Here is a 26,905-nt window from a genome sequence, read left to right as displayed (position 1 = left end):
ACAAAAAATTTTCAGCAGCATACAAATCCACCTCATCTAAGAATCCACAGAGGTTATGGAGTTCCCAAGTTAGTTTCAGTATTTCAAAAAACTAAAACTGCCATCATGAATTTCATATAGTTGATTTTCATTATTCATAGTAGTTATGTTCCATAAAGTTGTCACAAAATACTGAATTAGCCAATACTAAACATTTCTCCTAAGGAAAATACGGGGTTAAATCCCTGTAAGCCTCTGATCAGTTTCATCAGTTGATCATAACTTTTTTTATATATGTTTCTGTTTAAAGACACCATATTTAATACATATTGTTGATTCATTAACCTTGAACTCACTTCCAACAGCACTTGAGTGAAACTTACCTAACACATATCTTCTATTTCTGTAAGACACATCACAATCTTATTACACTTAGGAACGTAAGACGGCACATGAGCACAAGTGAAGGTCACTTTACACAGCAAAATCTCCCGACTACCTCCCCACAAAACACAAAAATGTGAAAGACATAGTATTAAATAGGTCATGAAAAGAACATTTTTTAAAATATGAGAGTTGAAAGAAGGCAGGTCATGACCTTATTGATCCTCAGTTGGGCCTCAGGCAACTCATATTTTTCACCACTCTGCACACATCTGTGAATGACCATGAACGTTCCAGGAGTGTTAATTTTTTGCTAAATAAATTTTAGCAAAATAGATGAATTCACAAATACAGAACCTACAAATAATGAACCTACATATTTACACTGTTAGCATTAGTCTACTCATGTTTCTTGACTAGAAAGTTACATGGGACCATTAATTATCTCAGTGTTAATCAGAAGTAGTAACATAATTTGTTTAAACAAAACCTTTGAAAATATAGATGATGAGGGGAATTATAAACAAGAAGTTTTATAGGGAAAGAGTTAGGAACTGTTATTCAGAAAATACACATGCGTAAAAAACACAAGAGAAGATAACAAATCGTATCTTAATTCTAGTTTTCGGCCTAGGAAATTTTAATGTGCTAATTAGTTGGCCTAAGCTAGGATCATGTGTTTTAGAACAAAATATTGCAAAAACATGTTAAGTATTCTTGCAAGCATAGAGCAATACGCAATGGCAGGCTTCAGAACTTCAATTCACTGTTCCATCTGTATGGAATATCATTCTGGTTAATTCCTTCACTTCTTTCAGTTCTCTGATCATATATCACAAATTAGGCTTCCCTGACCACCTACATAGGATACTCCATGAAAGCCACTCCTTGCCTCCACACAACGGCCATCTCCATCACCTTTAGCCTACTTTTCAGTATTTTCAACAACACTCATCACTATGTGACATATATATATTAAATTAAATCATATGAAATTGCCAGTTTAATAGGACAAAAATGATCAACTAACAGCAATTTAATAAAATTGCAATGGAATACTTGCTGCTACCTCCCACAACTTGAATATAACCTCCACTAGGACTCCAACTGTTTTCTTCACTTTGATAATCCAGAGCCCAACCAAGCTTGATGTCCAATACATATCTGGTAAATGAATAATAATCTTACAATCATTATTAGACACATCCTTAACATAAAGTACATATGTAGGTTAACAGCCATTTCAACAACTACTTAATAGCATATGACCTTCCACTCCTATTCTTATGTGTTTGTTTTTGTCTTCTTGCCTTTTCTAGGGCTGCTCCCACAGCATATGGAGGTTCCCAGGCTAGGGGTCTAATCAGAGCTGTAGCCACCAGCCTACACCAGAGCCACAGCAACAAGGGATCCGAGCCTCATCTGCGACCTACACCACAGCTCAGGGCAACGCCAGATCCATAACCCACTGAGCAAGGCCAAGGATCGAACCCGCAACCTCATGGTTCCTAGTCGGATTCGTTAACCACTGAGCCAAGAGCCACCCTCTTATGGGTATTTTAAAATTCATACTCACATTCTTAGTTTTGCATCCTGCTGCCCCCGTTCCCCCATACATACACATAGTTAAGTCTTAAAATTTTGTTAATGGCTATACCAAAATCTTATAACTAGTCTCTAATTCAACTGTATCCATTCTGTTAGGACATTTAGACGACTTCCAATATTTTACTGACTATAAATAACCCTTTGAGGAACATCTTTGTACAGTGTACTTGTGCATTTTTGATTACTTCTTTAAAGCAGACTTATTGGGGTCACAAGATATGAACTTTTTAGGGTTGTGATGAACACCATCAAGTTGCTTTTAGGACAAACCATTTATATTTTTATATTTTATATTTCTTAATATAACACTGCATATGTTAAAATTCTAAATTTATTTTAGGAGTTCTATGGTGGAGCAGCAGGTTATGGATCCAGCGCTGTCACAGCTGTGGTGTGGGTTCAATCTCCAGCCCAGGAACTTCCACATACATGGGTATGGCCAAAAAAAAAAAAAAAAATTTAAGTGAATGCAAAACAGTGCATTAAAATATGCTTATAAAAACATATTTTATATAGAAAGGTAGCTTATAATATGCTACACTAATTTGTGATCACTCGATGTAGCTTTTTTTTTTTTTAAACATGGCATGCAGTTCCACAGCCAGGGATCAAACCCTCACCAGAGCAGGGATCATTCCTTACATACAGGATCATTCCTTAACCCACTAGGCCACCAAGGAACTCCCTTTCAGTGTTTTGATGTTATTAATGAAAGCCAATTTTAGATTTAAGCTAACCAATTTATTATTCCATTTAATTTTCTCTTATTAACCTAATCAACTTTTAAAATTTTAAGTTTTCATTAAAAGAACAGGAGTTCCCATTTGTGGCTCAGTGGAAACAAACCGGACTAGTTTCCATGAGGATTCAGATTGAATCCGTGGCCCTCCTCAGCCCCGCTCAGTGGGTTAAGGATCTGGCATTGCTTGAGCTGTGGTGTAGGTCACAGATGCAGCTCAGATTTCGTGTTGCTGTGAATGTGGCATAGGCCTGCACCTGCAGCTCCGATCTAACCCCTGGCCTGGAAGCTTTCATATGCCGCACCTGCAGCCCTATCAAAAAAAGAAAAAGAAAAAACTTCATTTCAAAGAAGGTATGGGGGTGAGGAAGGTCTCAGGGCTTTTTCTGTTGTTGTTCCAATTCTTACACATCTGGGGGAAGGGGAACAAAACCAAAAAACTCAAGATGGCATGTCAAAAATATGGCAGAAATCAATAAAGTTTAAAAGGGATACTTGCCAAGAGCTCTAGGAAGGCATTTTGATAGTCTGCTCAAGATTACAGAACGGTTATAAATACTGATTCTGAGGTATTTCAACTTAGCTAAGGAGAATTTCCTTATCTGAAAAACCAGAGTACTTGTTAGTGAGGCAGCAATGTTTATCAGAGAAACATAAGGATGCAAATGCCAAATAGCTGATTATCAGAACTTCAGACTAAACATCTCTCAGAACCACTGCCAAATGCCACTTTATTCCATTGTTTTAAGGTGGTGGCCCAATTCCCCACTGTTAAGAAAACCCAGTGTAAAAAATTATTTACGAAGGAACACCAGACATTAGGGGGGAAAAAAATCAAGTATCATCAAGCTTCCCTATTAAAAGAAAAAGTTTTATGCTATTCTCCTTTATCATGTCTAATTTATGGCTTTAATATTAAACATTTATCACTAGTCTTTTTCTTTTTGTCCTGCCTATTTCCCTATTACCTTTTGATTTCAAGTGAAAGACTTCCAAACTCAAACTGGTATAAGCGAACAAAGAAAATGTACTGATTTTAGTACACTGAAAGACCTAGGGGTGGATAGCTAGAGGTATAAGGGCTCAATGACATTAAAAAAAAAAAATCCAGGGAGTTCCCGTCGTGGCGCAGTGGTTAACGAATCCGACTAGGAACCATGAGGTTGCGGGTTCGGTCCCTGCCCTTGCTCAGTGGGTTAACGATCCGGCGTTGCCGTGAGCTGTGGTGTAGGTCGCAGATGCGGCTCGGATCCAGCGTTGCTGTGGCTCTGGCGTAGGCCGGTGGCTACAGCTCCGATTCAACCCCTAGCCTGGGAACTTCCATATGCCGCAGGAGCGGCCCAAGAAATAGCAACAACAACAACAACAAAAAGACAAAAGACAAAAAAAAATCCAGTTTTTCATTCAACTTTTAGCTCCATTTTTAGATATTTAACAATCATATTTATTAAGTATCTACTTTGTTTTAGATGTTCTAGAAGCAGTGGAAATAAGACAGGTAAGGAAAGCCCCTACTTTTATTGAGTTTTTACTCTAGTAATACAGTCTTAAGATTCACTCTGATTGGACTAGCTTCAGTAATGTGCCTTATCTCATGAACCAATCACTTTGGCCAGCAATGGGCTGATCTGTCTTAACCCTGGTATGTCCCATCCCTACTCTAGGGATGGGCCTGCACTGGAAGACATTAAAATCCTTCATCTTTCTATACCTTTCTTTCCACAATAATAGCCCTTTTCCTAATCAGTATGTACGTCAGAAGAGCATCAAAATCTTATAGAAAACACCTAAACTAAACATTCCAAAGTAAATCCTGCTTTGTAACTAAACCACTTTTGGTGATTTTATTTTTAACCAGAAAAAAAAAAAAAAAAGTTTTATCTTTATCCAGAAGAAACAAATTTTTGTTCATTTCTCTGGAAATATGAGCATCAACTTCATCATACAGAGCTATGGAAATTCCTATAAATCAATGGAAAAGTCGCTTGCATTCTAAACCAATCACACAAATACAATGGATAATCTTTCCCTAGAAGTAAAAGAATAAAATGTTCATGATTCTGTAATTTCATAACAAAAGTATCTAAAACACTTAGGTTTAAAATCCTTCAAAAATTAACATTATGTGATATCATTTACATAAAGTTCAAGTCAAAGAAACTATACAGTCACAAGTCAAGATACAGGTTACTCTGGGGATGGGGAAGTAGAAAGCGACTGAATGAAGTACTGCTAATATTCTCTCTCTCTCTCTTTTTTTTAAATGGCTGCACCCTAGGCATATGGAAGTTCCTGGCCCAGGAAGCAACATTAGATCCTTTAACCCACTGACCCAGGCTGGGGATCAAACCTGCACCTCCACAGCTACCAAAGCTGCTGCAGTCAGATTCTTAATCCACTATGTCATGGCAGGAACTCCCAAATGTTATCTTTCTTGATCTAGTTGCTGGTTCAGTTTCTGAAAATTCACTGAGCTATACATTTAATGATGATATGTTTTATATATGTATGTTATGCTTCAACAAAAAGGTTTTGAAAAAGTTAATTATATTTGAAATTAACAGTACTAGACACATGAAGCAGTAAAATTAATTTGTAGCAGATATACATCAATAGGGACCAATAATACTGAAGAGGCATGTTTCTCTTCTAGCAGGTAAAGGTGTGCCCCTTAAGAGAGAGGGTTCAAACCCTGGCCTTGTTCAGTGGGTTAACGATCCAGAACGTGTGGTTGCAGATGCAGCTCTGATCTGGCACTACTGTGGCTGTGGTATAGCCTGGCAGCTGCAGCTCTGATGACTTCTAGCCTGGGAACCTCCATAAATACTTATCTACTCCCTATGTTAACAATCTAAATGATATAGCCAATCGCCCAAATTAAAAAACTTTAAGAATCTTTCCTGTTCCCATCAATATATAACCAATAAACCCTATTTATTCTACTTGTAAAATGTCTTGAAAAAACTTATCTATTCACAAGTATATGTCTTAATAAACACTGTCCTGACCCTGATTTTTCAGTCCCCTAATTTAAAAAAGAACAAACAAAACAAAACACCACCATGACTTTGTCCTATCTTCAATTCCTGGAAAACTCCTTCCTCAAAGCCCAATTCAATGATCCATCAGAATTAATTGCTCTTTTGTTCCCATAACACTCAATTCTCTTATTATAAAATTGACAATGGTTTGATATGTCTATATTTCTTACTTGATTACAGGTTTATTGAAGGAACAGTACAATTCATTTTTTATTCTCTAGTAGAGTTCCTTCAAATTAGTGAACAAAATAGAATTCTACTCATAGAACTTTTTTTTTGTCTTTTTTTGTCTTTTTAGGGCCACACCCATGGCATATGGAGGTTCCCAGGCTACAGGTCTAATTGGAGCTATTGCTGCCGGCCTATGTCACAGCCACAGCAACGCCAGATCCGAGGCGCGTCTGCAACCTACACCACAGCTCACGGCAATGCCAGATCCATACATAACCCACTGAGCAAGGCCAGGGATTGAATCTGCAACCTCATGGTTCCTAGTCAGATTTGTTTCCACTGGGCCACAACGGGAACTCCATAGAATCTTTTCAAATGAATTCTATACTAAAAAAAAATTATTCACTTCTTTCTTGGCCCCACTCGTGGCATGCAAAAGTTCCTGGACCAAGGACTGAACCCATGCCACAGCAGTAACCTGAGCCACATGAGTGACAATACCAGATCCTTAACGTGCTGAGCCACCAGGGAACTCCAAAATTTCTTCACTTTTAAGCAACTCACACTATAGGCTCCAGACTATGGTTTCAGGCAAAATTTTGAAAGCTCCATTAGTCATCTATACTTTCCAGCTGAGTTATTCAGAAAATATGCACAACTGTATATTTATCCAAAGCATTAATAAAAATATTAAAATAGACATCAACAGGAGCTCCCATTGTGGCTCAGCTGGTAAAGGACCTGATGTTATCTCTGTAAGTATGTGGGTTCGAACCCTGGCCTTGCTCAGTGGGTTAAGGATCCAGCGTTGCTGTAAGATGAAGTGTAGTTCACAGATTCGGCTCAAATCCAGTGCTGTCATGGGTGTGGCACAGGCCCCAATTGCAGCTCCAATCTCTAAGTGTAACACAAATTCCTTTATAACACTATTCAAGAAAAGTTATTTTACGCCTATTAACGTAATGTTCTTACTGTTGATGGGCTAGCCTATTTCTCTACCTTATCTCCAAGGACTGGTAGATGATCTCCAAAACTATTTTTTTTTCTTTTTTAAAGAAGTTCTATAGTGGCTTAGCAGGTTAAGGATGCAGCGTTGTCAGTGCTGTCTGTGGCTCAGGTCACAGCTATGGCACGGGTTTGAACCCTGGCCAGGGAACTTCTGCATGCCACAGGCTCAGCCAAAAAAATAAGAAAGAATTTATGTCTGTTTCCAATCTTCTGGCATACTTTGACTCACCACAAATTAACCTAAGCTGTCAATACCTCTCTCAGTTTGTGTCATTTAAATGACCTAAAACCTGTGGCATCAGCCAGATAGGTAGAAAATTCCTGGAATCCAATTAAGTGGCAAAACAACCTGGGGGTGGTTTTTAAAACTTGATCAGGCAACAGAGTTAAAAGGCAGTTACAAAATACTTACAAAAAGCCTTAAACTTGAATTCAGAAGAAACCAAAAGACATTGCCCTAGAGTTCCAGTTATCATAGGGATTTCTATTAAAGGTTCAATGTGTAGAATTAAAAAAACCACCTGGACAAAGGCAGCAGCTTCAAAGACCAAGATCAGGCTGATAATCAGCCTGTCAAGAAATATAACTGGTCTGTGGTCATAAACTGTCACAGATATTTCAGCTTGCTTAAGACAACAAAACTATTCCCTTAAGTAAGTGACTAACCAGAGTTCCCATCGTGGCTCAGTAGCTAATGAACTCAAATGGTATCCATGAGGAGGCAGATTTGATCCCTGGCCTCGCTCAGGGGGTTAAGGATCTGGCGTTGCCGTGAGCTGTGGTGTAGGTCGCAGACGAGGCTCGGTGCCCCCATTGCTGTGGCTGTGGTGTAGGCCGGCAGCTGTACCTCCAATTCAACCCCTAGCCTGGGAACCTCCATATGCTGCGGGTGTGGCCCTAAAAAGACAGAAAAAGAAAATGCCTAACCTCCAAGATGAATGAGAATGAAATACTACTAAAAATTAAGTATATCAAATTCATATTATTTCCATGTTAAGTTTAAAATTATATTTTTCTTGAAGTTTTTATAACACTTAGGAGAAATTTAACATTATAGAAACTGACAGTTTTATAATTCTAAATTTAAAATAATAAAAACATCAAATTTATAACTGTAAAGGTATAAAAGTATTTGGTTTGGTTAATAAGCAATATTGGGATGTTTAAGAGAAATTGTGACTCACTATATTTACAAGACTTTTTTCTTTTTTTCTTTTTTTGCTTCTTTGCTTTTTAGGGCCACACCTGTGGCATACAGAAGTTCCCAAGCCAGGGACTGAATCCGAGCTGCAGCTGCCAACCTATGCCACAGCCACAGAAATGTGGGATCCAGGCTACGTCCATGACCTACACCGCAGCTCATAGCAACATCCTTAACCCACTGAGTGGGGGGATTGAAACCACATCCTCATGGATACTAGTCAGGTTCGTAACTTGCTGAGCCACAATGGGAACTCCCTACTTACTAATTTTTAAAACAGTTTTAAGTATCTGGGAAAGTACAGCTTGTTTAAAATTTACATTCACTCCATAAGGCATATAAAATACTAAAAAATAAAATTCAGGATAATTAATGTATAAATATAAGGAATGTAATTAAGTAGCAGTAGTAGTACTACTAACAACTAACATTCAAAGAGCACTGTCCTAGTGCCCAACACTGTTGCAAGAACTTCACAGTATAAATTCATTAATTCAACGAATAATCACTGAGAATCTACCATGAACTAGGCCTTTTTCAAGCTAAGAATTAAATCAGTGAACAAAACATAATTTCAACCTCATTGAATCTTATACTTTTAACAAGAGACAGGTATGATAATTATTGCGAAGAAAAATAAAACACGGGAAAGCGAAAAGAAAAGGTGGTATTTTACATGGTATAATGAGAGTCTCACCAGTAAGCATCATTCACAGTGAAGTCTGTGTAACTGATGTCCCTTGAAAACTCATCAGGGAAAATGTCTCCACACTAGCTGACATTTGAACCCAAAAAGCGAGAGAGCAAGTCATGTAAATATATGAGTATTAAAAGAAAACAAAAGTACAAAAAGTACTAGAGCCATTTTACCTGGAAAGGGTTTTTTAAGGGAGATTTAATCTGTGCAACTTTGATTACTATGTATTAGTAGTAATCAGTGTCATCCCTCACCCAACCCAGAAAAATTAAAATACTCTTTTTTTGTGGGAGGGGCACACCTGCAGAATATGGCAGTTCCCAGCCTAGGGATCCAATCAGACTGGCCTACGCCACAGCCACAGTAACGTGGGATCCAAGCGCATCTGCAACCTACACCACAGTTCATGGCATCGCCAGATCCTTAACACACTGAGCAAGGGCAGGGATTGAACCTGCATCCTCATAGATACTAGGAGGATTTGTTTCTGCTGAGCCATGACGGGAACTGCCCAAAATGTTCTTAATCTATATGAAACTTGCTAAATTTATTAACAGAATATTAAAATGTAAAAGTTCAGAGCTCCTGTCGTGGCACAGTGTTTAACGAATCTGACTAGCAACCATGAGGTTGCGGGTTCGATCCCTGGCCCTGCTCAGTGGGTTAAGGATCTGGCATTGCCGTGAGCTGTGGTGTAGGTTGCAGACGAGGCTCGGATCCCGCGTTGCTGTGGCTCTGGTGTAGGCCAGCAGCTACAGCTCCGATTGGACCCCTAGCCTGGGAATCTCCATATGCCGCGGGAGCAGCCCTAGAAAATCCAAAAAAGACCAAAAAATAAAAATAAAATAAAATGTAAAAGTTGAACTTCAAGATATTTTTTTGTTAACTACTCAATATTATTTTACCAAAACTTGTAAATGGTCTCTACATCTAAAAGCAGCCACAGTAATCAAGAAACACTGATGTTTCACTGCTCTAAGTAATTAATTAGAACTAGAAATTTATTTATTCATTAGAACCTAAACTTATTTAATGAAATTAGATGCTCTTTACCATATAACAACCATGGAACAATTTCCTCTTTAAACTGTCTCCTTACCAGTATGAAAATCATTCTCCCAGATAGAAGTAAAACAGGATTTGAGTAGTTGTCATTATTTAATATAATCTTCCCAATCAATGGGCCCCTTTCTTCCTTACTGATCTTGTGCTAAAGCCCTTCTTGTCTCAAGCATTTTTAGGCTTTCTTTTTTTTTTTTTTTTTTTTGCCTTTTAGGGCCACACCCGCAGCATATGGAGGTTCCCAGGCTAGGGGTCGAATAGGAGCTACAGCTGCCAGCCTATGCCACAGCCACAGCAATGCCAGATCCAAGCCAAGTCTGCAACCTACACCACAGCGCACGGCAACACTGGATCCTTAACCCACTGTGCAAGGCCAGGGATCAAACCCGCAACCTCACAGTTCCTAGTCACATTCGTTTCCACTGCACCATGACAGGAAATCCCAGCATTTTTTGCAAACTTTAACTCATTCAGAGCTCTAGCCTCCCCACATTCTTAATGACACCAGACTTTTCTGTATTAACCATCAGTTATTCACCATTAGTAAATGTGGGTATCCTTGATATGTTTTCTTTTGAAGTTTATTAGAAATTACTTAGGTGGAAATTACAGTATTTTCTCTAGTTGCCTCATAATTTTTCTACCATCTGTGGAAACTTCTTCATACTTTTAATAACTTTTTCTTTTTAATGGCTGCATCCATGGCATTCCCAGGCCAGGAACTGAATCTGAGCCACAGGTGCAACCTACTCCACAGCTGCAGCCAACACCAGATCCTTCAAACCACTGTGCCAGGCTGGGGATTGAACTCACACCTGCACAGCAACCTCAGCCACTGCAGTCGGATTCTTAATCCACTACACCACAGCATAACTCCAAAATGTTTCATTTCTAAATGCCTTCTATCAATATTGATTGATAATACCATCTGTGGTCATTACCAATCTTTTTTTTAATTTTTTTTCTTTTTAAGGCCGCACCTATGGCATATGGAAGTTTCCCGTCCAGGGGACCAATCAGAGCTTCCGCTGCCAGCCTATGCCACAGCCACAGCAATGCCAAACCACCAAACCACATCTGCAACCTACACAGCAGCTTGCAGCAACACCGGATCCTTAACCACTTAGCAAGGCCAGGGATGGAACCTATATCCTTATGGATACTAGTCAGGTTCTTAACCTGCTGAGCCACAATAGGAACTCCTATCAATCTTTTTTCTGAATTTTCTGAAACCCACTTTTTTGTGAATCCCTCTAATAACATAAAATCCAATGTGACACAGTCACTAATTTTTGATTCCCATTATTTCCATTTTCATCTAGGAGACAAAGAATAGTGCTTTGGAAAAAGCATGAGGAGCTTGGAAGCCTGACAGATATTTGTCACTTAGTAGTTTTGTGTTACAAACTTCTCTGTGCCACAAACTCCTCTGTGCCACAATTTCGGCATCAATGAAGTAACAAATAGCATTTACTGAGCACCTATTTTATATCAAGTACATCACAGACTCTACATAAGTAGAAAGCACTGTATCATTTATATTGAGGAAAACTAGGGCTTCATATAAGCAACTTGCTTCAAGTTACAGAGCTCCTGAGTGCTAGAGCGAGAATTTAAATCCAGATCTGATTCCAAACCCATGTTCTTTTTGCTACATCACAAAGGAGAGACCATAAAATGGGCCCACGTGCCCAAAACAAATGTTCAATAATGATTAGCCCCATTTGTCCCTCTCTGCTCTTCCTTGCTGGTCAGAATCAATTTCATACTAGCAATTCTCACCAACATTCAGAAGATTAACCTCTCAGCAAATAATTTATCAAAAAGCTCTAATATGCTTTATTATTAATGTATTTTTAATTAATCTACTTAGTAAAAAGTAAAAACTCTATCACATTATGCCGAACATAATTTTCAGGGATTTTTGTGTTAAAGGAGCCTTATATGCAATCGTAAAAGCCCAGGGTTAGAGAGACATTAAAAGTCTAGCAAAAAATAAAAAAGTAAAAACAAAGTAGCTGAACTACTTTATTCAGCACAATGTGTTACTCAACCTCAAAATTCTTAAAACATACCATGTAGAGAAAAAGCTTCTTTAAAAAAGAACTATCAGAGTTCCCATTGTCGCGCAGCAGTTAACGAACCTGACTAGGAACCCATGATATGGGTTCAATTCCTGGCCTCACTCAGTGGGCTAAGGATCCGCCATTGCCTTGAGCTGTGGTGTAGGTCACAGGCACAGCTCAGATCCAGCATTGTTGTGGCTGTGGTTGAGGCCAGCAGCTGTAGCTCCAATTCAACCCCTAGCCTGGGAACCTCCATATGCCACAGGTGTAGCCCTAAAAAAAGGGGGGGGGGACCACCTATCATTCTTGAAAGGTATTCAGATCAATACAAATGCTAACTGTAATCTTCCAGAAAGCAAGCAACTTCACCCAACAGAGAACCCTGTATTTCTCAATATCATCAGAGAACTATTTCTCTTAATTATCTTTTCTTTCTCTTTTCCTCATTCCGTCCTCATACATGAGATTGTGAATAGCCAATTAAGCATGCTTCTTAGGTCTAAACACTACCATTCACATCACTTTAAATCCTGCCAATCAAGTAAACTGATCTGAGAGAACAGAAATTAAACTAAAATACTAATTTTTTTTCCATTTCTGAGAAGTAGAAAAAAAAAAAAGCTCATGGATTAAGGTTTACAGGTAGGTTTTTACTACTAAACTGTAGTATGGTATTACATTGAAGGACTTCTAAAATGCACCAGCTGAACTTTTTAAAAAATAAGCTGAAGGTGAGTGACAAAAAAAGGCAAAAGAAATCTCTTTTGGATTGATGGAAATGTTCTTAAAACTGGACTGTGGGAATGGCTGCACAACACCGTAAATTTACTAAAAATCACTGAATTGTACATTTTTTTTTAGATATGACCCAGAAACCCTCTCAAAATAACCTCCTAGGAGTTGTCATCATGGCTCAGCGGTTAACGAATCCAACTAGGAACCATGAGGTTTTGGGTTCGATCCCTGGCCTCAATCCAGTGGGTTAAGGATTCGGTATTGCCATGACCTGTGGTGTAAGTCACAGAAGTGGCTCAGATCCCACGTTGCTGTGGCTGTGGCGTAGGCTGGTGGCTACAGCTCTGATTGGACCCCTAGCCTGGAAACCTCCATATGCTGCAGGTGTGGCCCTAAAAAGACAAAGGACAAAAAATAATAATAATAATAAATAAATAAATAAATAACCTCCTAAAATAACCAAAATAACATGACCAGAATGATCCTTTCTTATATTACTATAATGAAATTAACACCATCATTTAGATTTATTATTCTGCAAATAGGCATGCTTACTTGAACTGAACCCCAAGTACAGTTTCAGCACATTGAGGCCTTTAGGTACTGAACTACAACTGTGGTCCTCTTTAATAAACAAATACAATTCTTGAATATATGACACTGACATCACTGCGCAAAATTTTTAATGAAACACTAACCAGTAAGAGCTGCCTACTAAAAATGCACACAAAACAAAATAAGGGAACAAAGAATATGGATAAGTAACACACCTTGATGAATAAACTTAAGAGATTTTTTTTTTTTGGTTTCTAGAGCTGCCCACAGCATATGGAAGTTCCCAGGGTAGGGGTCAAATCAGAGCTGCAGCTGCTGGCCTACACCACAGCCACACCCACATGGGATCCAAGCCACATTTGCAACCAACATGACAGCTCACAGCAACACCAGATCCTTAACACACTGAGCAAGGACAGGTTTGGTACCACAACAGGAACTCCTAAGTGATTTCTATTTTTAAAAACCCAAATAGTCAGGCATTCCCGCTATGGTGCATTAGGATCAGTGGCATCTCTGCAAAACCAGAACACAGGTTCTACCCCTAACTCAACACAGTGGGTTAAAGAAACCAGCGTTTCTGCAGCTGCCTCATAGGTCCACATCTGATCCCTGGCCCAGGAACTCCATGTGCTGAGGGGTAGCCCAAAAAAAGGAAGAAAAAAGAAAATTTTTTAAAAAAACTATTCAAATCACAGCTATTTCCAATTCTGTTTTTTGTGTATAAAACACAGTATTTTAGCAAAAACAGTCCTTGAATATAAGCCCTATAAGAAAACTAAAATGCCACTGTAAAACGTGATACAAAAAATTCACTAAAGAATCCCCACTGTGACACAGGGGGTTAAGGATCCAGTGCTGGCTCTGTCAGCGTGGATTTGAGCCCTGGCTCACAAACTTCCAATTACAGTTGGCGCAGGCATAAAAAAAAAAAAAAAAAATTCATTAAACTCCGTATGATGGAGCTGCAACAAGGCAGGCACATAATAATATATGCACATAAAGGGTCCTTATGATAGAACCTCAAACTCCAAAAGTACAGTCGGAATGCTAAAGTTCATATCCCATATCCTGCTTTAATGCCTGTGTGACACTGCGCAAGATACTTAACCTCTCTGCTTCAACTTGCACATTTGCAGAATGAGAATAAAAGCAAACATCTTTACAAGGCTGTTGTGCGGAGTAAATGATGATAAAGTATTTACATGTGTCTAGCATACAGCAAATGTTCAATAATTTTAACTATTAGTATTACTTTCATAACATTAATAAAAATCATCTAGAGCAGCCCTTCACAATGTTCAATATATATTCAAATTGCCTGAGAATCTAGTTAAAATGAAATTCTGTTATTTAGAAGGTCTGAGTGGGGCCTGAAATTTACTTCTAACAAGTTTTCAGACAGGTGCCAAGAAAGGACACTTTTGAGTTAAAAGGATGATTCTCAAGCTTTGGCACACATCAGAATCACTAAGAGGGCTGGTTTAAAACAGATTTCTAGGTTACACTTCAGAGTCTGAAATAATTTGCATTTTTAACAGATTCCCAAGTGACGTTCCCAGGACTATATTTGGAAAAATAAGGCTCAAAAGGAGTTCCCGTCGTGGCGCAGTGGTTAACGAATCGGCCTAGGAACCGTGAGGTTTCGGGTTCGATCCCTGGCCTTGCTCAGTGGGTTAAGGATCCAGTGTTGCTGTGAGCTATGGTGTAAGTCGCAGACGCGGCTCGGATCCCGTGTTGCTGTGGCCCTGGTGTAGGCCGGTGGCTACAGCTCCGTTTAGACCCCTAGCCTGCGAACCTCTATATGCCGAGGGAGCGGCCCAAGAAATGGCAAAAAGACAAAAAAAAAAAAAAGAAATAAGGCTCAAAGGTTCTCAGCTACAATGTATATCAGAATCACCTGTGAGAGGTTTTTATGTGTTTTTAAGTGTAGGTGACCTCACCATACCCTAGTATTGGTTCTCAAAGTGCAATTTCCTCTCTATTAAATCTGACACATTGGGCTTAGCCATGCGTTGTTTTTAAAAAATAAAAACAAGCAAAATTCCAGGTGATTATGATGTATGCTAAAGTTTGAGAACCACTGACTTAAGGTTTTATACAAAGGAATCAAAATTTGCTTAGTGAAATTTTGCTGTCTACATAAAGGAAAGTACCTATCCATAAAAGTGCCGTGCCTTAGGTCAAAGCGGGAAATGTCCTGACTCATTAACCAAGTAAGAACAGCATTTATTCAAATTTAGCGGTAATTCTATAATCTATACAAAAGCCATTTACTCCCTCCTTCACTCTTCATGAGATATGCTGCTATAACATGACATCTAAAGTCAAATTTTAAAAATCTCCAGGTAAAAAGAAAGTTTTTTAGAAATTAGTCTAAACTTTTGCATAACACTTTCCACAAAGGTAAATGAAAGTCGACCCAATTAAAGACCACTAGAGAGTTCCTGTTGTGGCTCAGTGCGTTTATGATCCCAACTAGTATTCAGGAGGATGCAGGTTTGATCCCTGGCCTCACTCAGTGGGTTAAGGATCTGGCATTGCCGTGACTCTGGTGTAGGTCACAGACGCAACTTGGATCTGGCACTGCTGTGGCTGTGGTGCAGGCCAGCAGCTGCAGCTCCAATTCAACCCCTAGCCTGGGAAATTTCTTTCATATGCCGCAGGTGCAGCCATAAAAAGCAAAAAAAAAAAAAAAAAAGGCCACTAGGTACAAAACATATTACTCAAATTATTCTTGAACAGCTACAGGTCATTTAAAATAGTCTGGTGCTGACAACAACCAAAATATGTTCATAAAGGAAATTAAATTTATCTTCTAGGCTAACTGTGGTACTTACGTGAAAGAAAAATTATGTACAGTAATAAATCTTTCCTACACCTTTCTTTAAATTAAGAAAGTGAATTGGAGGGGTAGAAAAGAAAGGCCAAAGGGAGAATTTCTCATTAAGAACGTTACACTTAGACTCGAAGCCAGCCTGAAAGGGGATGCTAAGTATTGCTCTCAATTTTTTAGTAGCCTATAATTAGATTTATAATCTGCACACAATGTTATATTGTTCATAAAGACAAAATAAATATCTTTAAAGTAAAATGACTTAACCTAGGACTTTTTATGGGAGGGGAAGCAAGAGAAGGGGTGGGTACTCATAACATTCTTTGAAATATGAGAGGATACCACAGGGTAGCTGTCATAAAAATGAGAATGGGAATCACTGCTTGTAAGGAATTCAAAGAATGAAAAGCAAGCTGCCAAGTCATAAGATAAAAGTCCAAAAAGCCATTAGCTGGTCTGGAATGCTGTACCAAAGTTTTCAAAACAAAATTTTTACGTGGGAAGAAAAGAAAAAAAGCTGAGGTACTCTTGTAGGCCACCAATGACAGAAACTAAAAGTATCCTGTTTACCCAAATAACATTAAAACACAAACAGGGTCTACCACACAATCCAAAAGCAAAGAAAGCTTTTCTTTAACTTCCCCATCTAAGTGCTCCTGAAAACTATGAACACCATGAGAACAATGTCTAAGTCAAAGGGCTGAGATGGCTAGGTATAAACTAGATTGAGTTCTAGGATTTCTCACATTACTTCTATCAAAACAGGATAAAATGCAATAATGTTTATAAAGGAAGTTAAAGTTCAAAACTAGAAAACATTATAATACTAGACATCAAAGTAGTGGTTTGCCATGGGCGTGGGGAGTTACCGATCATAATACAGCACAAGATACTGTCCAGGGTTTTGATAATGTTCTGTATCTCAATAATGATTACACAGGTGTGTTCACATTGTGAAAAGCCACTGAACTGTACACTTAGGTGAACTTTCTATGTGTATAATCGTATTTACTTTTTTTAAAAAAGCAGGGAGGGGTAAAAAAGGAAATTTCTCCCTCTGGAAATGAAACATATTACTGCAAAAACAACATCAAAAATTGACGTTTAGTGGAGACAGTTCAAATTAAGAATTACAGGTTTGGCATGGAGAACAGACTTGTGGTTGCCAAGGGGTTGTGGGGGGTGGGATGGACTAGGAGTTTGGGGTTAGTAGATGCAAACTATTACATTTAGAATGGATAAAAAACACGGTCCTATTGCAGAGCGCGGGGAACTATATGCACTCTCTGGGGATAGACCATGATGGGAGACAATGTAAGAAAGGGAATATAAATACATACACACATATGTATGCCTGGGTCACTTTGCTGTACAGCAGAAATTGGCACAACATTGTAAGTCACCCATAATTTTTTAAAAAAGCAATACTTTTTAACAAATAGATATAAATTTAGGAGTTCCTGGCGTGGCTAAGTGGAAACGAATCTGACTACTATCCATGAGGATGCAGCTTCGATTCCTGGCCTCACTCAGTGGGTTAAGGATCCCATGTTGCCGTGAGCTGTGGTTCAGGTAGCAGATGCAGCTTAGATCCCACGGTGCTGTGGCTGTGGTGTAGCCCAGCAGCTACAGCTGATTCAACCCCTAGCCCAGAAACTTCCATATGCCATGGGTGCAGCCCTAAAAAGACAAAAAAAAAAGAGGGGGAGTTCCCGTCGTGGCGCAGTGGTTAACGAATCCGACTAGGAACCATGAGGTTGCGGGTTCGGTCCCTGTCCTTGCTCAGTGGGTTAAGGATCTAGCATTGCCGTGAGCTGTGGTGTAGGTCGCAGACGCGGCTCGGATCCCGTGTTGCTGTGGCCCTGGTGTAGGCCAGTGGCTACAGCTCCGATTGGACCCCTAGCCTGGGAACCTCCATAAGCCGCAGGTGCGGCCCAAAGAAATAGCAAAAAGACAAAAAAAAAAAAAAAAGAGGAGTTCCCGTCGTGGCACAGTGGTTAACAAATCCGACTAGGAACCATGAGGTTTCGGGTTCGATCCCTGCCTTGCTCAGTGGGTTAACGATCCAGCGTTGCCATGAGCTGTGGTGTAGGTCACAGACGCAGCTTGGATCTAGCTTTGCTGTGGCTGTGGTGTAGGCCGGCGGCTACAGCTCCGATTGGACCCCTAGCCTGGAAACCTCCATATGCCGCGGAAGCAGCCCAAGAAATAGCAAAAAGACAAAAAAAAAAAGAATTACAGGTTTGGGGTGGGGAGAAGAGAGTTAATGTAGAGAAGTATTACAAAGCTCCTCAAGGGCTATCAGTAGATAAATCACAGACACACACACACAACTTTTTCAGAAGGAAAAAATATTGGTACCTGCCTCTGTAACACAGCCATGCTAAATTTCACTCCATTTATGAAACACATAAATTTGCTTCTAATGGGAAAGCATATATGAACTGCAGGATCTACTTTCCTTAAACGTTTGTCCTTTAAAAAAAAAAAAAACAGTATCCAGTAAGGAGTTAATTAGAAACTGCTATTCCTGAACCACTTCAGTGCCATTTTGAAAAATCAATTCATCCCTATGGGGTGGCAGCATTCTGGTAGAAATAAAAGGTATAAATTATGTTCTAAACCCTATAAATTTCCCAATACAAGGCAGAAGGAAATTTCATCATACCAGGTTCTTTTCCTGCAATTCTCTTTGTAATCCTCAAGCACAGAGGACACATTTTCAAATACTATGTTTTCACAAAGTTCATCTGATTTTTCTTCCTAGCATTAATGGAATCACAACAATTGTGCTGGTCAATATTTAATAAAACAGGTTTGGAACCATTAGTTTTAAAATCCAAGTATGTATAAATATCTCACTTTTTTAAAAAATTACTTTATTATCTTGAATAACTTCATAAAAGAAAAAAAAATACTTTCATAAACAGTAAGAACTTCATACATTTAAAAAGTTCTCCTTCACATGTATGCCTTCACTAATGCACACATGTTATTTCTTAGATTAGTCTTTTTTTCTTTCTTTCTTTCTTTCTTTCTTTTTTTTTTTTTTTTTGCTTCTTAGGGCTGCACCTACAGCATATGGAAGGTCCCCATCTCAGGGCTGAATTGGAGCTAGAGCTGCCAGCCACAGCCACAGCCACAGCCACAGCCACAGCAATGCTGAATCCAAGCTGCATCTGTGACCTACATCCCATGCCAGATCCTTAAACCACTGAGTGAGGCTGAGGATCAAACCCTCATCCTCAGGGATACTAGTCGGATTCTCAAGCTGCTGAGCCACAACAGGAACTCTGATTATTCATTATTTAATTACAGTAAATGCACCACATTGCCATGCCACTATTAACAACTGAAAAAGAAAAGTACTGTGATTCTGGAATTTGAATCCTAGAACTGATGAGTACTTTTTAATTTATAAACATATTAGAGGCATATGATGTCAATTTAATGAGGGAAACACCTTAAGCACACATCTTAACTTGTTGATCTTAGAAGTTTCTCTAATTCCACAATATCTATCAAAATAGTTTTTCTCTTTACAGCCTCTATTACTGAACCCTTAAGTAGTTTCATATTTTGTCCTCTCAAGAAAGGACAAATTGTTCCACTTAATCCTACCGAATTCTGGTATATGAGAAAATATATTTGAAACTTTGGTTGAAAAGAAAAGGAATTATAAAACATTGTTTTGTACAAAACAAACTTTTATTATCCTCAAATTATAAAGTGCTTTGAAAAATTGATAAGAAAACAGAACAATAAAGAGACCAGAGCAAAAGATATTAAACATGTCATAAAAAAAAAATTTTAAAAACAGCACTTCTTTACGATTGGGGTTAAAAATAAACAATATAAAATATAAACATTTAAAATGTAAAAGTCAAACAGCAAAACAAAGAAAAAGTAAAACTATTTAATAAACAGACTTGAGACAATTACTGATTTCCAGGAAAACATTTAGATTTTCACTTCACACCAATGCCAGATGAGGTAAAATGTTAAATTTATTTAAAACTAAAATAAATAGTATTAAAATCAGTATTATTTATTTATTACATTTCTAGACAAGGAAAATTTCAGAAGATCAAGAATAAAGCAAAATTAGGACAACAGTTAGATTATAATTTTAGAATCTATCTTAAAAACTCACAAAAGAAATACATTTATTAAGCATAAATATAGTAGTAACCTAAGAAAGTATGACTTACCCATTACATTTTTATAAACGATACTTAATGTTGAAGTATAGAGCAAAAGCCACTCCAATGTGAATGTAAATTGATCTTTTTGACAAATACTGTGACACTCTGTTTTAAGAGCCTTTAAAATGTACCTAAAAATTGTATCTGCAATATACTAGAAGATAAAACTATATACAGGAAACATATATAAATATTCTTCGCATTGTTTATATATGCAAAAAATTATAACAGGAGAATGATACAGCTACACATGAAACACCATTTATAATGATGGTTATGAAGACTCACTGTGAGACTGGGAAAATATTACCTAACATTAGGTTAAAAACAGGACATGAAATTAAATATATGTCTTATCCACAAACATGTAAAAGATATATTTTTAAACAGGGAAGAAATACATCAAAATTTTAGTATGGTTATACGAACTCCCAAGATTTTAAATCCTCGAATCAGCTAACAAATCATTAAAACACACATAAACACAAACTTAATACCTAAATCAAGTACTACATACCATCAAACTAATACTGAAGTGAGCAGAAGGCTTAAATCAATACATTAAGAGAGACTGAAAAAGCAAGTAAAGCAACAAAGAAAATCTACTACAAAAGAAATATGTCTCACCTCAGGACAATCAGCTGTGCTAATAAGAATGGAGACATAATAATATCAGTGTTCAAAACTATACAAATGATTCACACAGGTCATTTACTCATTTTAATTATCTGCTCTGAAAATTCCTTCATCAACAAATGTGCTAATCTTTAGTCAACTGGTTAATTATTACAGATATCAAATATTCAATGTAAGAGGAAGGTATTCCCTTGAAATATTAAATAAAAAAATAGATAAAAGCAATAAAATAAAACAATGAAAATTCCATACACAACAGCACTGATTTTGGGGGGGGGGGTATCAGATGAGTTCTGTAAGTAAATTTTCTAGAAAACTGAAATAAATTAAAGTTTTGAATATATTTACTCTTTTCTTCTAAAAATTCACCAATTTCTTCCTTAAATACAGGACACAGACTAAAAGTTTATGATTAAAGTCATCATTGTGAGACACCACATACCATACACTAGAACACTGTGATTCTCTCAGAAGTTAATTGATTACAGGACTGTATGTCTCCATGTAATGATCTTAAACACTATTCTATAGTTCCACATACTTTTCAATAGCTCTTCTTCAAGAACCTTGAAATAAGATGACTTTTCAGCTATCAGTGTACCTAACTCTAATGGCCAACCTTGCAAATTGTAATCTGTGGGCTAAAAAATCAGATAACAACCCTGTTGGCACTGCAGAATTTTAAGTTATTTACCTCAATTAGTAGGTTCTGAATAAAACTTAAGAGTACGTGGTTAGTTATTTTGAAGCCTCAGGAAGGATCTCTGCTGTTTCAAATGGCTGAAATCACTACCACTCAAAAATTACTGACTGTAACATATATAAACTGGAGTTCCCAAAGAATAGTAATAATAATAATAATAATACCTGAATAGTTTGATAAGTCTCCTCAGGCAAAGTCACTCAACTCACTTGTCTCTGACCAGAGAAAAGTATCTACATAAATGAGAGAGAACAACTGAAAAGAAAAAGAAGTGAAAGGGACAAATTCGAGTGAAATAGCAAACTCCATACTGCGGTGGTTTTAGAAGTCTTAGGATTTTAGGATATATTTAATGAGAGTGGAGGTTTTTTGTTTTCCTTTATTTTGGCCATGCCGCTGGCATGTGGAAGTTCTCAGGCTAGGGATCAACCCGCACCACAGATGTAACCTAAGTTACTGCAGTGACACCAATTCCTTAACCTACTGACCACCAGGGAACTCTCTTGATGGTATTTTTTAAAGTATAATTACAGCAGTTAACAGAGTATTACCTACAGAAATATGCACCACATATACATTAAAGAGTACTTTAAAAAGCAGAAAACTTCCAGCAAATAGTCCTTGTACTTAAATTGAGGCTAAATTTTCATATGAATTGGCAGATTGTTTAAAAAGCCACCCGTTGCTGTGGCTCTGGTAGGCCGGCGCTACAGCTCTGATTGGACCCTTAGCCTGGGAACCTCCATATGCCGTGGGAGCGGCCCTACAAAAGGCAAAAAGACCAAAAAAAAAAAAAAAAAAGCATCTACAACACACTTTCACTGATATTCCTGATCAAGTGATTTACTGTCATCTGTTTTGGTCACTGGCTCAAGAGGAGGCAGGAAATAAAATGTATATTCTTCATATAATTAATATGTAGCACAGGTATTATACTATATAGTTTACCAAGTTACAGGCCTATGGAAATTAGCATTGTGCCTGTTCTAAAGAAAAAAACTCCAGGAGTTCCTAAGTGGCTCAGCAGGTTAAGCATTCAGCTTTGTCACTGCAGGGGCTCCGGTTGTTGTCATGGCACAGGTTTGATCCCTGGCCCAGGAACTTTTGCATGCTGTGGATTCAGCCAAAAAGTAAAAAAAGAAAGAAAAAACCCAGTGAAGACATTATCTCTGTTGTTAAAATCCTCTCATCACTGAAGCTCATTAGTTCTCATACGTCAGTTCTATGACAGTAAAAAATGAGAAAATGGAAAATAAAATGTCTTGGTTATTTAAGTTTTACTCAAGCAAAACTCAAATCATGTAAGATGTAATTCTCGGATTTTCTCAGTATATTCTCAGTAAAATATCTAGAACCTGGCTACTTTAGTGTCTGTAAAGTGCTGTTAATCCCTAAAATCTACTAAAAACATTTTATAAAACAAAGTTGTAAGAGTAAGGAACATAAAGATGCACACACCAATTACCAAAGGCCCAATTCCTAAGCAAAACTTAGTAAACATCCTTGCAAAAGCCATTATACAACCATGATCTTCAAATCCTTTGTCATTTCACAAGTTCCTACTTCTTAAAAAGTGCTCAACAAAAGTTACTTAAGAGGGCTTTAATGAAGTAAAGAATTCACAAAGCTTCAATTAAACATCAACTTAAGTGCTAATTTTTCTATCTTTTTTTTTTGGGACAGGTGATATCAAGCAATTTGGGGGGTGGACTGAAACCTGTTTTGAAAGAAAGAGGGGAAAATTGCCTCACATACTGATTCCAAATTCTGGTCAACTCAAGCTGCCCTCCCACCATCATGAGCTGCCTATTTTGGGACCATGGCTCCTTCAACCTTCTACTATGCTCTGCAACTTCTCCAATTCCATTTCAGTTATCAACCTATCCACTCCCATGTTTCCTTTTCCTCTTTCCCACTTCACACCCCTCAACACTCATTTTTACGTCCCAACAATCCTACTTGAACTATTACAAGAGAAAACCACACTAAGAATGGGCACTTTTTTTATATGACAGGTCTAATAAACATTGCTGGTAGGTTTGAGGGAGAAAATACAAAAAGGAAATCACAAAATGCTGCTTACAGTGGAGATATGATGTATCTACTACTTTCACTAAACTGCATGGTCAGAAGTACTTAAGCTGATAACTTTTTAAACTTCTGGAAAACTCCTACACACTCACTTGGGAACAGTTTAGAATTCATAAGCACCATAAAATATAAATATGACTATAAGTGTAAATACATAACACAAATATTAAACATAAAAAGATAAAGCTCAGAGTTCCCTTGTGCAGTGGATTAAGGATCCAGCATTGTCACTGCAAGTGGCTCAGGTCAATGCTGTGGCGAGGATTCGATCCCTGGCCCGGGAACTTCTACATGCCACAGGAAAGGCAAAAAAAGAAAAGAAAAAAAAATATACACACACACACACACAAATAAACTCAAGTAATAAAACATTTATTTCTTTAAATTTTATTTCACCTGGACTTTATTTTTGCACAAAGCTGCCAGCTTACTAAAGCTCTAGGGCAAACATCACTATCACTCAAAACTACACCATCAAAAACCTGTCCAAAAAATTCATTTTTTAAAAGCATGTAATGTACGCATGAGTCAAAAAACAGGTACATTATCACTAAATAAACACAGAATTGAGTAGAAAATTTTTTACTGATTGCTAATGCTGTGATAGTGTATCTTAACACAACACCCCTCCATTTCCTCCCCTTCCATACATGGAAAAACAAATGCATGGAAAATATCTGGAATAATACACAGCTTACAGCTAAGAGTAGTTACAGAGATTTAAGACTGAGGAAGGCAACTCGATGGAATGATTCAGGAAGCATTTCATCCTATATTCTTCTTCGCACTAAGTGCAGGGACAACTAACACGTTTGTAGTTTAAAAAAAAAAACCTATGGATTACTTAATTATCTAATTAGTCTTGTAATTAACTTAGCAAAGTTTATATATAACTAAATATATCCAAATACTGCTCAAGAATACCAAAAAAAGTACAGAATAAATTCATTTTGATAAAACACTGGGGAAATGGAGAAAAAGTAATCTGTCAAATTCATTTAAGGAGAAATTGAACTCTACTTTGACATTAAAGTTTACGAAGAGAAGTTTGCTTTTAAATGGCTTAAAACATCCCATTACCTTAAATATGCAATCTAAAACATTCATCCTTGAACAACAAAGATGGCAACCGCATAACAGTACTTATCAAAATCTTATCGATAATTATGAGTTAACAGGCACGTACAAAAAATTAAAGAACGGTTTTATTCCGACGTCAGGTATTGTCATAGATATAAAGGATCCCTACAAATACTACCACAAGTTATCATAAATACAAAGTAAATTAGAGTGAGGGAGAAGTTATCAAATGATCAAATAAATGTTTAGGAGTAAATGATGCCCAGAGAGAAGAAATGGAACGCGCTCTATCTTAGGCGTCAGAGAAGAGCCAGTGGAGAAAGGTACTGCGGCAGAAATAAGCGACAGAATGTTAACAGGTCTGGAATTCTTTAGAAAATGGCAACAAGGGGAAAAACTGACAAGAACGTCTGAAAGTAAGAGGAACGGTATCCAATGGAATCGTCACGTCTGTGCGAGCACTGCTCCGAACTTCCAGTGAGACGGGGGAGGAACGATCACTGAGCGGGGGAGAAGGAGCCCCGGCTGAGGGATGCATTCGCTTCTGCAGGTGGCGGAGCGCCCGCAGGGGGGTGGGGAGAATAGTGTCGCCTCAAACGGGTCAATAGATTCCCTTCAGGACTAGAGGAAGCTGACACAGCATGTCTCCCGGCACCAAGAGGCACGTGCCCCGGCCCCTCCCTATCAACTTGCCTTGTAGAAAGAGTTGCGAGTCTCAAGCCCCCCGGAACCCAGGGCTCCGCCATCCAGGACAACTGCTCTGCCAACAAGGTCCCGCGAGAATCGGGAGATCTCGCGATACAAACCCACACGCATCTCGCGAGTTTGCGGCAGAACCAACATGGCGGTACAGAGAAACTAGTATTTCGGCATATAAAAAGTATTTCGTTAACGAAGAGAAGAATGAGTGTGACACAGAAAGAACAGGAAGTCTTTTCTGTCTTATATTTCTCTTCATAGCCCCCTAGTAGAGATGAAAAGCGGCAAACAACCCTAAAACCTCGGACGACCACGATTACACTACAACAAACACAGCAGCCCTCTGCCTCAGCCAACCTCCCCAACATGTCACGTGGAGACAGAGTCTCTGCGTGCCGGTCACGTGGACCGCTACTAAGCGAGCGCGCGCCCGTCGTCCGCCCCAGAGCCTTCCCCGCCCCCCTTTTGCCCGCGCACACGTGCGCGCGCACCCCCGCCCCACGTGGGGGCTTCGCCGTCGCCGCCGCAGCCGCCGCCGCCGCTACCTCCAGCCCACCCCCTCCCTGCACTCGGTTCCAAATCCGGGTCTCAGAATCGGTTGTCCGGGGGTTCCCTCCTGCTCCGTTCTCCCTCCCCCATCTGTAGCCGCCACCACGTGCCCCGAGCGCCGGCTCACCTTTCGCGTGGGGCCAGGCACCTCGGCCCACTCGGGGAGGCGCCGCCGTCGTGGCTGCTCTCCGCCCCCGCCACGGCACTGGCTTGGGTGGCCGCCGCCGCAGGAAGCTCGACAGCGGCGCCGGGGCGCTTCCAGGTGGGTCCCCGCCTCCCGTTCCTGCTACTTCCCGCAGCACCAGCGGCTCCTTCCGGTCCCCTCCTTTCTCCTCCTCGCTGGGACAGGCGGGCGGTGGCGGCTGCTGGCGCGCTCACTACACCGCCTGCTGGTAACCGCAGCTGGTGCAGCGCCAGCGGGCTGGGTGGGCCGGGGGTGGCCGAGTTTCGCCCCCGCGGTTCGCCCGCGCCCCTCGGCAAGGGTTGGTCTAATGAGGGCAGGACCCATTCCATCCCCTGCTGTAGTCAGGGTACTACCGTTGGAGGAAAGTCTTCCCGGTAGCCCGGCCGTTGGTCCTCTTCATCCTGCCCTTTGTGGCCTCTTGAGAGATTTGTACACTCTCCCTCCCTTAGCAGTGTGGTCTCAGGTAGGAAAATATCTGTATGTACATTGAATATGCTCCTGCCTTCCTCCAGCCGCATAGAACCCTCGCACGCCTCTCTGGTTTTCTAGCTGTTCCTACAACACGCAGGCTCGATCCACTTCAGGACTTTGCGTTTGCTATAGCCTACGCTAGAACACTTCCTCCAGATTTTTTTTTTTTTTTTCTTTTTAGGGCCGCACCCGGGGCATATGGAGG

At 39.1% G+C, this 26,905-nt stretch overlaps 1 protein-coding gene across 4 annotated transcripts in view; it reads right to left on the bottom strand.

The window, feature by feature from the left end:
• The window catches only part of ZZZ3 (zinc finger ZZ-type containing 3), a 136,583-nt gene extending 110,010 nt beyond the window's left edge, over positions 1-26,573 (bottom strand). For 3 of the 4 annotated variants that reach the window (XM_047794357.1, XM_047794359.1, XM_047794358.1), the window contains exon 1: positions 26,173-26,301. Coding sequence is in view for 1 of the 4 variants with exons in the window: in XM_047794360.1 (XP_047650316.1) it covers positions 26,173-26,558 (386 nt within the window). In the remaining 3 variants the exon portion in view is untranslated. Of the gene's footprint in view, positions 1-26,172 lie in introns of all 4 variants that reach the window. The other variant, XM_047794360.1, reaches the window with a different exon arrangement.
• Positions 26,574-26,905: the final 332 nt, after the last annotated feature.

The sequence above is a fragment of the Phacochoerus africanus genome, chromosome 8 (assembly GCF_016906955.1).
Source record: "Phacochoerus africanus isolate WHEZ1 chromosome 8, ROS_Pafr_v1, whole genome shotgun sequence".
Classification (NCBI taxonomy): domain Eukaryota; kingdom Metazoa; phylum Chordata; class Mammalia; order Artiodactyla; family Suidae; genus Phacochoerus; species Phacochoerus africanus.
This window is presented reverse-complemented; position numbering and strand designations above follow the sequence as displayed.